Here is a 15,344-nt window from a genome sequence, read left to right on the forward strand (position 1 = left end):
TAAAAAGAGAGCATTTGAATAGAAAACTCATTACTGAAATCTGGAGTATGAAACTGAAATATAATAAGAGAGGTGAGGATAAGAGAACACATAGAGAAATCTTCAGTGGTCTAAAGCTGATCTCTGAAACCCAGGAAACAAATGCCTTCCTTGGGAGGGATCGTAGAACACGAGGCTCATGCTAACCCTCCCCACTGCTCTGTAGGATGTTTTGACACTCACAGTACATTTGAGATGCCCTTTGACTTTTTTTCAGAATCAAGACAATGGGGACTGTATGCTGGGCTGTGCTTACTGGGCATCGTTGGTGTCATGATTCTCCTTGTGGTAACGCTACTGCTGAGAAGAAAAGGTAGGTGTCTAACAATAAAGAGATGCTTATCAGAGTCTCTGTGGTGAGCAGGGGACCTCTCACCTCAAACACCAACTTGCTTTCTTCCCTTTAGCGTTCAGGGAGAACCTCTGCAAAAACACTGAACAAACATATCCTGGACCTTGTTCTGTTCAGTCTAATTCAAACCGTCTTGACCCCCTATACTAGACCATGGGGATAAAAAGAGAGATGAGCCATAGGTATCTAACATGAGAGACATTATGCACACTTATTTTAAATCCAATATGACAAATGCTGCTAAAGGGGCCCAGATAAGAGGTTTAACAGTATCACTAGGAGCAGAATTCAGAGGACTCTTGGATTTCATTCCAAAAAAGTTGTAATTCCTGACCAATGAAAGGACATTATAATAAGATGTTTTCGCTCAAGGGTTAAAATCTTTCTATAATTTCTCTTTATTCTTATGACATTCCTCTGAGAGAAGTAGGGTAGTTGTTTCTATGTGACTTAGCAATGAGCTAACAGAGGCACAGAGAGGCTAAGTGACTTGCCCAAGGTCACCCAGCTGGTCGGTGAGGAAATGAGAACTGTAACGATGTCTCCCAACTACCAGGGTGCATTCCACTGGGAAGGCCCACAGGTCATCAGAATATAGCAGAGGGATCCCTCTTTACTAAGATTTTAGCACAAATTCCCACTCACCTTGAGAAAGTGTGCAATTTGTGAAGTTGCTTAAAGCCAAACTGAAAAATAGTCACCCATGGTACACTAAAACCATTAAGGGCAATTATTCCCTTGCAGTTTACGTGCCTAGAAGTTGTTTCTCCTGGCTTGTCCTCCAAACTGTCCTATGATTCAGTGTCTCAAGGCAGTGTGCTCCCCTCCACCACACTTCCCTCACCCACGCACACCGGAGGCAGAGGCCCTGCCCCAAGACCAGGACAGATCTCCCCCCAGCCCCTACCCCACCCCGCTGGCTTTCCCATGGTGAGGAGAGAACTTATCTTCATGCCATCCAGCTGACGGCTGATCTCATTCTCAAGTGGATCTGTGTTGTCCACATGTAACCTCGGAAAAGCCCTTACCTCAGCACTCCGGTGTTGATTTTGCTTATATAACAAAATCTAGATCACAGCGCAGCCGCCTACTTTTGTCTCATTTCCTCCATCTAGGTTAGCGCAGGAGGAGGTGGGGGAGGGGTGGCTCAGATGGAAATCTGGGGGGCAGCCCAAGGGAATGGGGCGGGGCAGCCCCCTTTGGCTTGGACAATACGGAAACAGTGAGACCCCGGCCGGCCGAGAGAACAGAGGAGCACACCCAGGCCAACCTAGTTAGAGAAGGGGCTGGGGTCTCACCCACGTCCTTTCCTTAGCTGTGTTCTGCTCACGTGCTTCTACAGCTCCCTCCAACCCCCCCCCCAACACACATCCATCCTCATACCCAGTCGCCAGAAACACAAAAACCCTGCCTCAAACCTGTGGGAAAACCTGTTCTTAATTGCTGGACCCTCCTAAAGACTCTGCCCAAGAGGTTCTGTTGGCAGTTCCTGATGGTGCCATCCCAGAATGCAGCTGGGCTCTGGCTGTTTCATATCCAGAATACACTGATTAAGAACATGGCCTTTGACATGAAACAAACTTACATTCAAATGCAGACTTTGACACTGACCAGACAAATGATCTAACCTCTCCTATGCAAACTAAGGACAATATTATGTACTTCATGGTACTGTTGTGGGGGTCTGTGAGTTCATACGCAGGAATCACAGGATACAGTGGCTTCCGTGGATAGATGGTAGGTAGATCATACATACATACATACATACATACACACATACATGGACAAATCTCTTTGTGAGTTAACACATCTATGTTTAAGTCTTATGGCCAGCAGAGGGCAGCACAGGGAGCATCTGGGAACAGTGCGTAGTTTTCAAGATCTAAAGTGCTTGAAGTCATGGTAGCTTTTCTTCAGGTGAGATCTTAAAGGGACATTAGACAGTCTACCTCTTCACCTTCCGGCATGGTAACAGAAGAGGCCCATTTAGATAACATGTTTCGTTCAATGCCGCACAGCTAAGGAGGGCTAGGATGCAGACAGTAAGTCAGGCCTTTTTCCTTAGACCTGAAGGCTTTGTTGACTTTGAGCTGGCTCCGAAAACATGTTCTTGCACTGGGAACAAAATATGAGACGAAATGATCTTGACCCAGTGGTCTTTTTGAGAAGTAACATTCAACCTTACTTTTTCCATCTGACCATTTAGGACTGTCCCACAATTCTAAATTTCAGCCTGAGCTGACCTGTAGAACTGAAAGTCCTTAAAAACTGAGGTCTGTTTTTTGTCTGTTTTTTGTCTGTTCTCCTACAGCACCTAGGACAGTGCTGGGCGGGTACTTCTAACTTTACACACACTCATGGATTTGAGCTAAAAGGATATATTTCAGAAAACTAACTTGCACCTCTTTTGTTACTTCCTCTGGTCACCTCAACACCTACGCTCTGTTCTGCACACACACACTCTTCAGCCAGCATCAACCCTGACCAAACAGTGAAGCTGGAACCACCAAGCGCTCCATGCCCACACTCACACGAGAAAATCATACATTGACATTCTTTGAATTCTTTGAGCTTCCCCAGTGGCTGCCCATCAGTTCCTCCCCAAGGATCACACCCACTTTCGCTTCCAGAGAAAAATATACCTCTCCTAAGTGGAATTCCATCAGAGACCTGCTCCTAGCTTTTTAAGGGAATAAATTCATTGGTGTTAAAATAAGTGTACCCTAAAGATTTTGTGTCATTTCCTCTAGGTCAGGTCTCCATCGCCTCTATCTGGACTTTGTAATAGCCCCCAAACAGACCTCCGTGTTTTAGTGTGTTACTTTCCCTTCATCCCTCTCACCACTACATGGTGCATTTAAAGAATACCATGAAACAGCAGAAAGAAAGAGGCATGTGGGAAATGTCCTTAACACATTGTAAGTGAAAAGGCCGAGTTACAGAGAAGTGTGTCTGGAATGACCCCATTTGCATAAAAATATATCTGTCTAAATCCAGCGAATGTCCAGGACTGCACTGTCTCAGATGATAGTCACTAGCCAGATGTGGCTTTTTAATTTTAAATTAATTAAAATAAAGTTAAATTTATAATTCAGTCCCTCGGTTGCACTAGTCACAGTTCGAGTGCTCAGTAGCCACCTGTGGTTCGTGGCTACGGTATCAGGCTGCAGACATAGAACATTTTCAGCATCGCAGAAAGTTCTATTGCACAGAGCTGGGCTGGAGGGGTAGAAATCAAACTGCTCAAAGCGATTACTTCTGAGACTGACATTGCATAGGCTAATGGGGGAGAAGACCATACTTTTTACGCTATGTAATTTTTAATTTTGTAACAAGAGTGAATTATTTCTATAATTTAAAAAATTATAAAATTGGTTAAAAATTAAAATGCTTTGCAACTAACTGCTTTCCAGAGACTCTAGGCTCTGAACCCAATTTCCTGTTGGTGGGCAATACAGTGACACTGTAGCTTTATTTTGCAAGTAGTCTCGGGTGGATTACCCTTCTTATGCTCCCTCATCCCTTCACATACACATCAAGTCCCAGTGAAACAGGGGCGAGAAAGCTGTGAGTGAGCAAACGGTTATGAGATGAAGAATACAAAAGGGGTATAAATAACTTGCCCTGCCCTTCAAAAACTTAGAATCCTATTAAAAGACCAGATATGCACATCAAAAAATAAAGATTAAAATAATTGATTACGCTTAACATGTATTGGGTATTTACTATGTGCCAGGCACTATTGTAAACACTTTACAAGTAATGTCTCATGTAATCATCACAACAGCCCCGTGAGGAAGGTATTTCAACCCATTTCACAGATAGGAAAATAGGCCCAGGGAGTTCAAGTAACTAACCTAATGTCATATGACAAATGTGTAGGGGGTAGGGGGGACTCAGTGCTTTGTTCCTATGGTACTCTTGGGGAAGGTCGGTACGCAAACAGGTCTAGAGAACCAAACAGGTCTGAGCAGAAAGTTCATGCTGGGGACCAGAAAGAGATAACTTTGTGGTTTCTTTTCTCCAGGTAAATCAGACCATTACCAGCCGACAGTGGAAGGAAAAAGCCTTACAATCTATGCCCAAGTCCAGAAATCAGGTGTAAGTTCTATACTTTGTTTTTTGGGGGTGTTTCCTATAGATTCCTGCCAGTTCACCATGCGTTTCTGACATTCACAGTCCTACGTGGGTTCTGAAGCAGGGGAAGTTAGGGGAGCAGAAGTCAAGAACAAAAGCCCTGTATATTAAGAGTCAGTGTCAGATGGGACTATTTGTTAGTGAAATAACAGAAAACACTGGGTAATCTTCTGGTCATCTGTTTATTCATAGGGGGGGAAAAAAAGGAAGTTAGAAAAACATGATATGTGACTCCTCCCAGCTCTGGCATTCTAAGTGTCTACAGTTCCATGTTATAAAACTCTCTCCTTCTCTAGGGAAAAAGGCGCAGGTTTGAGGAGAGAGGGGAAAGGTTTATAAAAGCTATTGTGTGACATGTTGGTCTGGTCCAAGTTTAGAAGTTTGCAAAGTGCCAATAAGACAAGGAAGGAGGATCTTGAGAATTCTGGATAGAGAGCAGTTGAAGGGATGGAAGATGATAACGTAGGATGAAAATGAAAGAAAGCAAAACTGTGGTGGTTGCACTGAGACAGCAGAGAGGGCTAAAGGAAACTAGAGTTATGATGAAGTCGAGCAGGTGTTAAGAGAGAGGCTAAAGGGATTATGATTAGTTATGCTGATATAGTTTTTCAGACATGAAGACAATTTTAGGCGATAGGCCAGAATCTGGCCACTCAGAGGGTATGATAAAGCAAGTTCTGGAATAAAGGATGTAAAGGTAAAGAGAGCTTTGGTTAGCACATTGGGAAATTTTATCAGACATGAACTTTTGGACAAAGCTCTTATTTCTGCTGTCCTCTAGTGGCCTGGAGGGTTATTACACAGGCAATGACAGCCACTGAGAACCAAGTTCCATTTAAATATATTAGAGTCCCAAGGGCAGCCTCCACCCTTGCATTTACACATTTAGGTAACCAGGTTCAGCTTTATCATAGCGCCTTCCCTACCCATTCCATGCAGTAAGCACCCCTCTCTTCACTGTAAAGTATGACATATATACCAAAAGTGCACAACATATGCGTCAGCTCAATGAATTACCCCATCTTAACAGCTAGTAAAGCAAATCTTCCTACCTTGTTTTTCTTTAAGAGTTTTTGACAGTTCTTGACACTTTGTACTTTCATATCTATTTTAGAATCAGCTTCTCCAGTATCACACACACACAAAAATCCTAGTAGGATTGCATTGAATCTACAGACCTATTTGAGGAGAAATTACAGCTTGCAGTGTTGAGTCTCCTAATACAGTAAAACTATTACTCAGTAAAGGAACAGAACATTGCCAGCAACCCCCAGACCTCCTTGTGCCCCTCCCAATCACTATCCTCTCATTCCTCCCCTAAGATACCACTATCCTGACTTCTAAAAATATAATTTAGCTTTCTCTCTTTTTTTCTTGACTTTATAAAAATGGAATCCTACAGTATTTTTCCTCTTGTGTCTGATTTCTTTTGCTCAATATTACCTTTATGATATTCATACATGTCTTTGAGTTTAGATATAGTACATTCAGTTTCCTTGTTTTATAGATGTCAATGTATGACTATACTAGAGTTTATTTATCCAGTTGACTATTGATGGACAGTTGGATTATTTCCAACTTGAGGCTATTATAAAACTTGCACTATGAACATTAATCGTACATCTCTCTCTTGGTAGACGTGCACATATTTTTGTAGGGTATATACCTAGAAATAGAATTGCTGAATCATAGAGTATGCATATCCTCAAATTCACTAGGCTAAACTGTTTTTCAAAGTGGGTATAACAATTTACTTTTCTACCAGATGCATATAAGAGTTTTAGTAGCTACAGATTCTAATCAAAACTTAGTATTATTAGTCTTTTAAATTTTAGTCATTCTGTTGATGTGGTTTTTTATAGTTTTATTTTGTATTCCCCTAATTATTAAGGAAGTTCAACAATTTTCCATATGTTTATTGACCATATTAATAATTCCTTCTTTCTTAAAGTGCCTATTAAATCTCTAGTCCATTTTCCTTTGAGTTTTGGGTTTTTCTTATGGATTAGTATAAGCTCTTAAATATTTTTACCTTTTTGGCAGTTATATATTAGCAAATACCTTCACCCATTCTGTGGCTTGCTTTTGCAGTTTCTCAGAGATACCTTTTAATAAAGACAATTTCTTTCTTTCTTTCTTTCTTTCTTTCTTTCTTTCTTTCTTTCTTTCTTTCTTTCTTTCTTCTTTCTTTCAGTGTAGAACAACTTAGTAATCTCTTTCTTTAAAGACAGCACTTTTTATGTTCTGTTTGAGAAAAATTTCTCTACTTCCAGGTAATGAAGATATTCTATCATCTTCTTAAAAGTGTATGGTTTATCTTTCTCATTTATATCTGTTATGTACCTGAAAATGATTTTTGGAGTATGATGCTTGATGAGTCAACTTTTTTCCCATATAGATAACCTATTGACCATTTATTGAATACATTGCCCTTGCCCACTGCAGTGCCACCTTCATCATACATCCAGGGCCACATATGTGTGGATCTATTCTGAGGTTCTCTGTTCTGCTCCATTGGTCTACGTGTTTATATTTGCACAAGTACTACGCCATCTTTACAAATCTGTGATTACAAATTTATTATAAGTTTGATATCTGGTAAGATTAGTTTCCTCACTTGTTCCTGTCCTTCTTCAAGAGTTCTTGGCCATTTTTGGTCTTTTGTATTACTGTTTATTTAATTTTTTAATTGAATTTATTGGGGTGACATTGGTTCACAAAGCCATACAGGTTTCAAGTATACAGCTCAATAAAAAACATCCGCACACTGCATCATGCATCCGCTGCCCCAAGCAAAGCCTCTTTCCATGCCCATTGCCCCGGCCCCTTTGCCTACCTCCACCTGCTCCCAACCCCTTTCCGCGGCCATCACCATACTGTAGTCTGTGTCTATGTGTTATGTATGTTTTTTGGTTAATTCCTTCACCTTCTTTCATACATATTTTCAATTCAGTTTGTCAAGTTCCACTTAAGAATCCAGCTGGAATTTTCATTACAATTGCATTGATCAATTAGAGGAGACCATACGTTATATTTATAGTGCTAAGTCTTTCCAAAAAGTGACATAGACTTTTCTTTATTTAGATCTTTAATTTCTCTAAGTGATGTTTTATAATTTTTTTTTTTTGCATAAGAGGACTTGTAGATTCTTCATAATGTATTACTTGGCATTTGAAAATTGGGTATTTTGGGATATTATCCACAATGTTATCTTTAAATATTTTTTTTTTTAGGTTCTGTTTATTACTGATATATAGGAGTACAATTAAATTTTATATATTAACCTTATATTTGCAACATTGCTAAACTCATTTATAAACTGCAGGCATTTATCTATAAATAATTTTGGATTTTTTCGGTACACATTTGTATCATTTGTAAAAAATTAGTTTTATTTTTTTATTTTTAATTCACATAACTTCTCTTTTCTTTCTTGCCCTATTTTTGTGGCTGAGACATTCCACACAATGGAAAATAGAAGTGGTAATAGTGGTATCCTTACATGGTTCCAAACTCAAAAGAAAACCTTTCAATATCTTACCATTAAATGTGATTTTTGCTGAACATTTTTTGTAGCTATCTTTTAATCTGATTAAGAATATTCTCTTTGCCCTGGCTGGTGTTGCTCAGTGGTTAGAGCATCACTCATGCACCAAAGGCTCTCAGGTTCGATTTCCAGTCAAGAGCACATACCTGGGTTGCAGTTTGGATCCCTGGCCCAGTCAGGCTCAAGCGGCAGGCAACAAATTGATGTGTTTCTCTCACATCAATGTTCCGCTCTCATTCTCTCTCTCTCTCTCCTTCTTTCCCCTTCATTCTCTCTAAAATCAATGGGAAAAAAATATCCTCTAGTGAGGATTAATAATAAAAAAAGAATATTCTCTTCAAACTATGTAAAAAATGATAAAGTAAATCAAGCACTTATTTTTTTATAATTTATCTTTATTGTTGAAAGTATTACAAGTGTCCCATTCCCCCCCCCCCAATTGACCCCCTGCACCTCGCTCCCACCCCCTCCCCAGGCCCTCACCCTGTTACTGTGTCCATGGGTTATGAATATATGCATATAACTTCTTTGGTCAATCTCTTCCCACCCTCCATCCCCCTTCCCTCTTTCCTCTGAAATATGATCATCTGTTGCATACATCAATGTCTCTGGATCTATTTCGTTCATCAGATTCTTTTATTCATTAGCTTCTTCTTTAAAAATACCATTCAACATTTCCTGTAGTGCTGGTCTGGTGGTGATGAACTCCTTTAGCTTTTTCTTGTCTGTGAAGCTCTTTATCTGACCTTCAGTTCTAAATGATAGCTTTGCTGGGTAGAGCAATCTTGGTTGTAGTTTCATGTTTTTCATCACTTTGCATATTTCTTGCCACTCCCTTCTGGCCTGCAAAATTTCTGTTGAGAAATCAGCTGACAGTCCTATGGGTGCTCCCTTGTAGGTAACTAATTGCTTTTCTCTTGCTGCTTTTAAGATTCTCTCTTTGTCTTTAACCTTTGGCATTTTAATTATGATGTGTCTTGGTGTGGGCCTCTTTGGGTTCCTCTTGTTTGGGACCCTCTGTGCTTCCTGGACTTGTAAGTCTATTTCTTTCCCAGGTAGGGGAAGTTTTCTGTCATTATTTTTTCAAATAGGTTTTCAGTTTCTTGGTCTCTTTCTTCCCCTTCTGGCACCCCAATAATATGAATGCAGTTGTCCCAGACTCCTTACACTATCTTCATATTTGTGGATTCTTTTTTCTTTTTGCTCTTCTGGTTGGGTGTTTTTTGTTTCCTCATGTTCCAAATTGCTGATTTGATTCTCAGTGTCCTCTACTCTACTGTTGATTCCCTGTAAATTATTCTTCATTTCAGTTCATGTAGCCTTCATTTCAAATTGCTACTTTATTATGTCATCGATGGTCTCAGTTGTTTTCATAATACTCTTACTAATATGCTTGAGCATCCTTATAACCATAATTCTGAACTCTATCTTGCTTGGTTCTATTCCATTTAGTTCCTTTTCTGGAGATTTCTTCTGTTCTTTCCTTTGTGACATGTTTCTTTGCCTCCACATTTTGGCTGCATCCAGGTGGTTGTTACTATGTATTAGGTAAAGCTGCTATGTCTTCTGGAATTTGTAGAGTGGCTTTGTGTAGTAGGTGTCCTGTAGGGTTCAATGGCTCAGTCTCCCCAGTCACCTGAGCTGGGCCTTCTAGGTGCTCCCTGTGTGGGCTGTGTGCACTGTCCTGTTGTAGTTGAACCTTGGTTGCTGTTGGCATCACTGGGAGGAATTGACCCCCAGGCCACATGGCTGTGAGGACCAGCTGCAACTACAGCCAAAGAGCTGGAGACACCCCTATGGAGCAGGATTTACTTCAGTGGAGCTTTGGTGTTCACTAAGTGTACCCCTTGAGTGTGTCACTCGTGGATGTGGGAGGGTTGTAATCCAGCGTGGTCGAGTCTGACCACCAGGTGCACTGTCTCTGGGGCCTCCTGGGAGGTGCAAAGTCAGTCTGTGCCAGTGCCTTGCCCAGGGCCACCCAGCATGAGCTACACAGCAAACCGCAGTTGGCTGCTACTTGTGCTGGGCTTGGCGGTGCCCAGGAGAGGCCAAGCTATGAGCCAATGCAGCTGCCGCTAGTGCCAGGCCTGGGGCCACTTATCAAGCCCTATGGGGCCCACTGCTGCTTGTTTGAGAGATTTTAGGAAAGTCCTAAGCATGAGGCTGGAGAGGCCACTAGCATAGAAAAGCCCCTGGAAATGGCCTGGATGAGCTGCAGGTGGGGAGGGGCGGGGCCTCCGGGAATCACGGGGCGGGGCCAAAGGTGCGAGTCAGGTGCTGGCGACTCAAACATGGCGCCCGCCTGCCGGCTGTGTGCGGGGAGGACTCGCCACAGGAGCCATGGCCTCCGCCAGCCCTTCTGCCCGGGAGGAAGCCGCCCCTCCACCTCTCGCCCGGATCTCAGGCAGGTTAGTTCCTCCCCGAGTGTCCCGGGTCCTTTCAGGCTGCTGCCCGGTGCTGGGCTCTGAGGGAGCGTCCGAGTGAGTCCGTGCCGGGCCCTTTAGAGGAGCTGCTGGGCTCCCGCAGCCTCCGCGACCCTCAGCCACAGTCCCCGCTGGTTTCACAGCCCAGAGTTGTGGGGACGTCTCTTCCTGGCCCTGGCGCCCTGGGCTGGGGGCCTGCTGTGGGGCTGGGACCCCTCGCTCCTCCGGGAAACCCCCACTGCCGCCGAGATGTCCTCCCAGGTTTAACCCGCGGCACCGGGGGTGGGCCCGAGAGTGGGTCTCCATGATTCAGCCCCGATCCGCCCGCGTCTCCGCCCCTCCTACCTTCTCGGTGCTGCTTCAGGTCCCTGGTTGTGGGGCTTCTGTTCAGCCAGATTCCAGGAGGCTCTGAGTGAGGGTGGTTCTGCGTTTTAGTTGTAATTTTGATGTAGTTGCGGGAGGCCGCGGGGACCAAGGTTACCTATGCCGCCAGCTTGTTTCACCCCAGCACTTATTTTTTATGACCAATCTGTGTACATTTTCTATTTTAAATATTAGAAATAATTAAAATGTATAAAAATGTTGCCTGTGAGAGAGAAATATTATTCATGTGCTTAAATCTAAAATAGGTAATTAAGAGGTTTAGGCTCATATTTACAAGTACGGCAACATGAGAGACATGAAGAACCAATCTCACTGACATTTCAAATGAAAATTCTAAGAGTTAAGTTGTTAGACAGTTGAAGTACTCTAAAGAGAATGGAGAACTGAAAATTTCTGAGTGCTGTTTAAAACCTTTGAAGAGTATAATTTCCCCAGAAATAACTGTTAAAATTTGCTTGTAGAGAATAAGATTTATAAGCCTGAACTTTATTTATTAAGAAGGCATTTGATGTAACTTGAATACATTGAATATTAATTTAAAGTTAATAAAAATTCAAAAGTTAAAAAGAATATTCTCTTCCAATCTTCGTTTCTTAAGTCATTTGTCAAGAATTAATTGAGCTTGGCCGGCATGGCTCAGTGGCTGACCACTGACCTGTGATCCAGGAGATCAAGGTTCGATTCCCTGTCAGGGCACATGCCCCAGTTCTAGGTTGGATCCCCAGTAGGGGGCATGCAGGAGGCAGCCAATCAATGAATCTCTCTCTCATCATTAATGTTTCTCTCTCTCTCTGTCCCTCTTCCTTCCTCTTTCTGAAATCAATAAAAATAAATTTAACAAAAGGATTAATTGATGTTGAATTTTATCAACACTCTGCATCTATTGAGATAATCTTATGATTTTGAAAAATTTATCTTTTTAATTTATCTACTGAATTACACTGATTTGCAAAGATTAAACCAACTTTGTATTCCTGGAATAGAAGCAATTTAGTCTGGTCCTTTTTGCCGGATTTTATTTGCTAATATTTTAAGATTTCTTTCTGTTTATGTTTCTGAATGAAATGGCCTTTAATTTTTCTTTCTTGTAATGCCCTTGTGAGGTTTTGATATCAAGAGTATGCTAACCTCACAAAATAAGTTGGGGTGTATTAGTTTCCTAGTGATACCGTAACAAATTACTACAAGCTTGGTGACTTAAAACAACAAAAATTTCTTCTCTAACAGTTCTGAAGGCCTGAAGTCCAAAATGAAGGTGTCACTAGGGCCTTGCTCTTGCCAAGGTCCTGGGGAAGAATCTTTCTTTGCTTTTTCCAGCTTCTGGTGGTTCCAGACACTGTGTAGCATTTGTTAGCTCATAGCTACATAACTCCAATTTCTGCATCCAACTTTCCTCTCTCTCTGTTTCGGTGTCTTCTCCTTTTTGTCTTTTTAAGGACACTTGTCACTGAATTTAAGACCCACCCTACTCCAGCATGACCTCATTTTGAAATTATTACTGTAATTATATCTACAAAGACCCTATTCCAAATAAGGTTACATTTTGAGGTTCTGGGTGAACTTATTTTGGAGGGCCACAGTTCAACTCATTACAGGATGTATTTCCTTGCTGTTATTGTCTGGATATGTTTGGGTAGAATATTTCTATTCTTTTTCTCCTTAAATATTTGGCAGGATTCATGGGTGAAGCTCTCTGAGCCAGGGGTTTCTTTGAGAGAAGGTTTAAATTTTTATTATTATTATTTCATTGACCTTTTAGGTTAGTAATTAAACAAATGTTTCTATTCTTTTACTGGTTACCCTAGAAAATAAGGAAATGCATCCTTGACTTAGCAAAGTCTAATATTTATTTCCTTCTTGGACAATACTTTAACTTCACCTTTATTTTATTTTTTTTATTTTTAAACTCCATTTTTAATTTCACCACTTGATTTATGTGCCTTTTTGATCATTATTTTAATTTCACAAATATTTTAAACATACAAGACATAATTATTATTGTTTTCAATATGTATTTCAACTTACCCACATCCTTACAGTTTTCTTTGTTCATATTTACAGTGCCTATATGATATTACATAAAGACTGTGATGATATGGACAATTACATTTATTAATATTTCCTTTGGCTATTTAATACCTTCAAAAAGTCTATAATAATATAGAAAATTATTTACCAAATGTCCGCTGTCTGCTAGGGACTCTTCTAGGTCTTATCAGGGCTAGCACCTTGCACAGTTCCAGGGGTTAGCGTTCATAAAGAACATGTCAGTATAATGCGCCTGGAGTTTCTTGCACATAGTGCTTCCTGGAGCTGTGCCCTAACTGAAGACACCAAGATACCAAAGGTACTAAGTTCTTACAACCATGTTTAAAAGAATTCTCTATGCCTAGATAGAAATCCTGAAGAGAGATCTGACGGCATATGAACCATATTGTGTTAAAATGATAAAACTATGGTGTTTCCTCTGTACTTTTGTCTTCTTTCTAAACTTTTTAATGAAATATGAAAAGCATAAGTGATTTGCCTTCTCCCCCATGCCTCCAAGTCAGGTCATAGTAACGTCCTTCCAGGCAGTAAGACGGGCAGGGGTTTCTTCAGTTGATAAAGTTCTCTTAAATAGTTTTACATTCTTCTTATGCATCTCATTATTGCAAGTAATTCTTCCTTAAATTCGAAATTTCTACAAAATATAGTATCTATGAATTGTATGGGACCTTGAAAGTCATCTATTTGAATCAGGCAATTTTACTGCTTGAATTACTTTCTACAACATTGCTTTCAAAGGGTTGGCTAGCTTCTTTTTACTAAAATATAGTCTCTGACCAAGCATTGGCATCATCACCTGGGACCTTCTTAGAAATGGAGAATCCCAGGCCCACCCTAGATATTCTGAAGTAGAACCAGCCTCCTAACAAGACCCCCAGGTAATTCATAGGCACATTAAAGTATGAGAAGCCCTGCCCAACTGGGCGTGGCTCAGCGGTTGAGAGTCGACCTAGGATCCAGGCCATCGGGGTTCGATTCCCGGTCAGGGCACATGCCCGGGTTGCGGGCTCAATCAATGACTCTCTCATCATTGATGTTTCTATCTCTGTCTCTCCCTCTCCCTTCCTCTCTCTGAAATCAATAAAGATATATTTAAAAAAAAAAAAAGTATGAGAAGCCCTGATCTACCCCAAGCACTTCCAGTAATGAGGGATTCACTGCCTACCTACCAAGGCAGATTGTCCCACATTTGAACACCTTTTCTATTAGGAAAATCTTGAGTACATTGAACAAAACATTTCCCTGAAATTCCAACCTTGATTTAAACCTGAAGGACTTATATTACAAATCTAATTTCTCTTTTACACAGCAATTCTTCAAAATACATGAAGAGAAAGATCATGTTCCACCTGGAATCTTTTTTCCTTCAGTAAACTTTTCTAATTCCTTACCCCTTCCATAAGGTGACAAGATTCTAAGTTCTCTCCCATTAAAAACCATGTGCTTCGGTCTCAAGTCTTTCTCTACATCAGGAAAAGTGGAGAGTGGCAGTCCCTACACCAGTGTCCCCAAAGTGTGGTGAAAGGATGATTTCACTGGCATAAATTATGTCATCTCCATCTTACAGGGTTGTGTGTGGTCTCAGTTTACCCCCACAATGACTTCCTCCTGGTACTGTAGATTTTAATTCATTCAAAGTGACACTAGCACTATTTGTGGGGCATGCAAAGAAATATAGCCTATTTCTCAAGGAATTGATAGTCTGTTTGGAGAAACTATGTTCAAATATGAGTGTGTTAAATTCAGCATACAGTCAAGTGCCATAGTGTGTGAATTAGACTTTACATATCTGAGGAATTTGGGTAAAGGAGAGGTCATTATAAGTTTGGGGCAACCAAAGAAGAATGATATGCTGGAAAGAGCCTACACTTTCAAAGTGCGTGGGGAGACTCCTGGCTTTAATACTTCTTGCATGGTGTACATTGGGGAAGTACTAAATATTTCTGGGCTTTGGCTTGTTCATCTGTAAAATGTGAGTGACAACAGTGTTTAGCAAATAGAGTGGTTGTGAGACAAATGAGACGACATGTGAAGAACTTTGTAAACTTTAACACATATGTGGTCAGTATTAAGTTCAACATTTGGACAGGAAACAGAAGTAAGGGAAAGCCGTGTTAGAGTGCGGGGATGGACTGAACCCTGCATGCAGGGGAGGAGATGAGCCAGGCTCAGGTACCATGCAGATGGCCTTCTCTTCGGGTGTTTCAGTAAGAGCCACTCCAGTTCCAGCTCCCTGTGAGGAAGACCTTGCAAGCCTCTGGGAAGCGCAAATGATGGACAAGGATGACTTGTGAGGTTGTGAGCTCCAAGAGGTCGCTTGTGGGCCCCAAGCAAAGCCCAAAGAATTGAGTTCCAGGGAGTCTGGGGGAGATTTTCCACCTGGGAAGGAGGCTGGACCAAGTTATTCTAAGGG

General features: G+C 41.2%; 1 protein-coding gene across 1 annotated transcript in view; it reads left to right on the plus strand.

Moving 5' to 3' along the window:
• SLAMF1 (signaling lymphocytic activation molecule family member 1) overlaps positions 1-15,344 on the plus strand; it is a 39,852-nt gene that overhangs the window by 22,250 nt on the left and 2,258 nt on the right. The window contains exons 4-5 of the mRNA XM_081121929.1: positions 257-352; positions 4,419-4,492. Coding sequence (XP_080978055.1) covers positions 257-352; positions 4,419-4,492 — 170 coding nt within the window. The remainder of the gene's footprint in view (positions 1-256; positions 353-4,418; positions 4,493-15,344) is intronic.

This window comes from Miniopterus schreibersii (genome assembly GCF_964146895.1).
Source record: "Miniopterus schreibersii genome assembly, chromosome: 19".
NCBI classification, from domain to species: domain Eukaryota; kingdom Metazoa; phylum Chordata; class Mammalia; order Chiroptera; family Miniopteridae; genus Miniopterus; species Miniopterus schreibersii.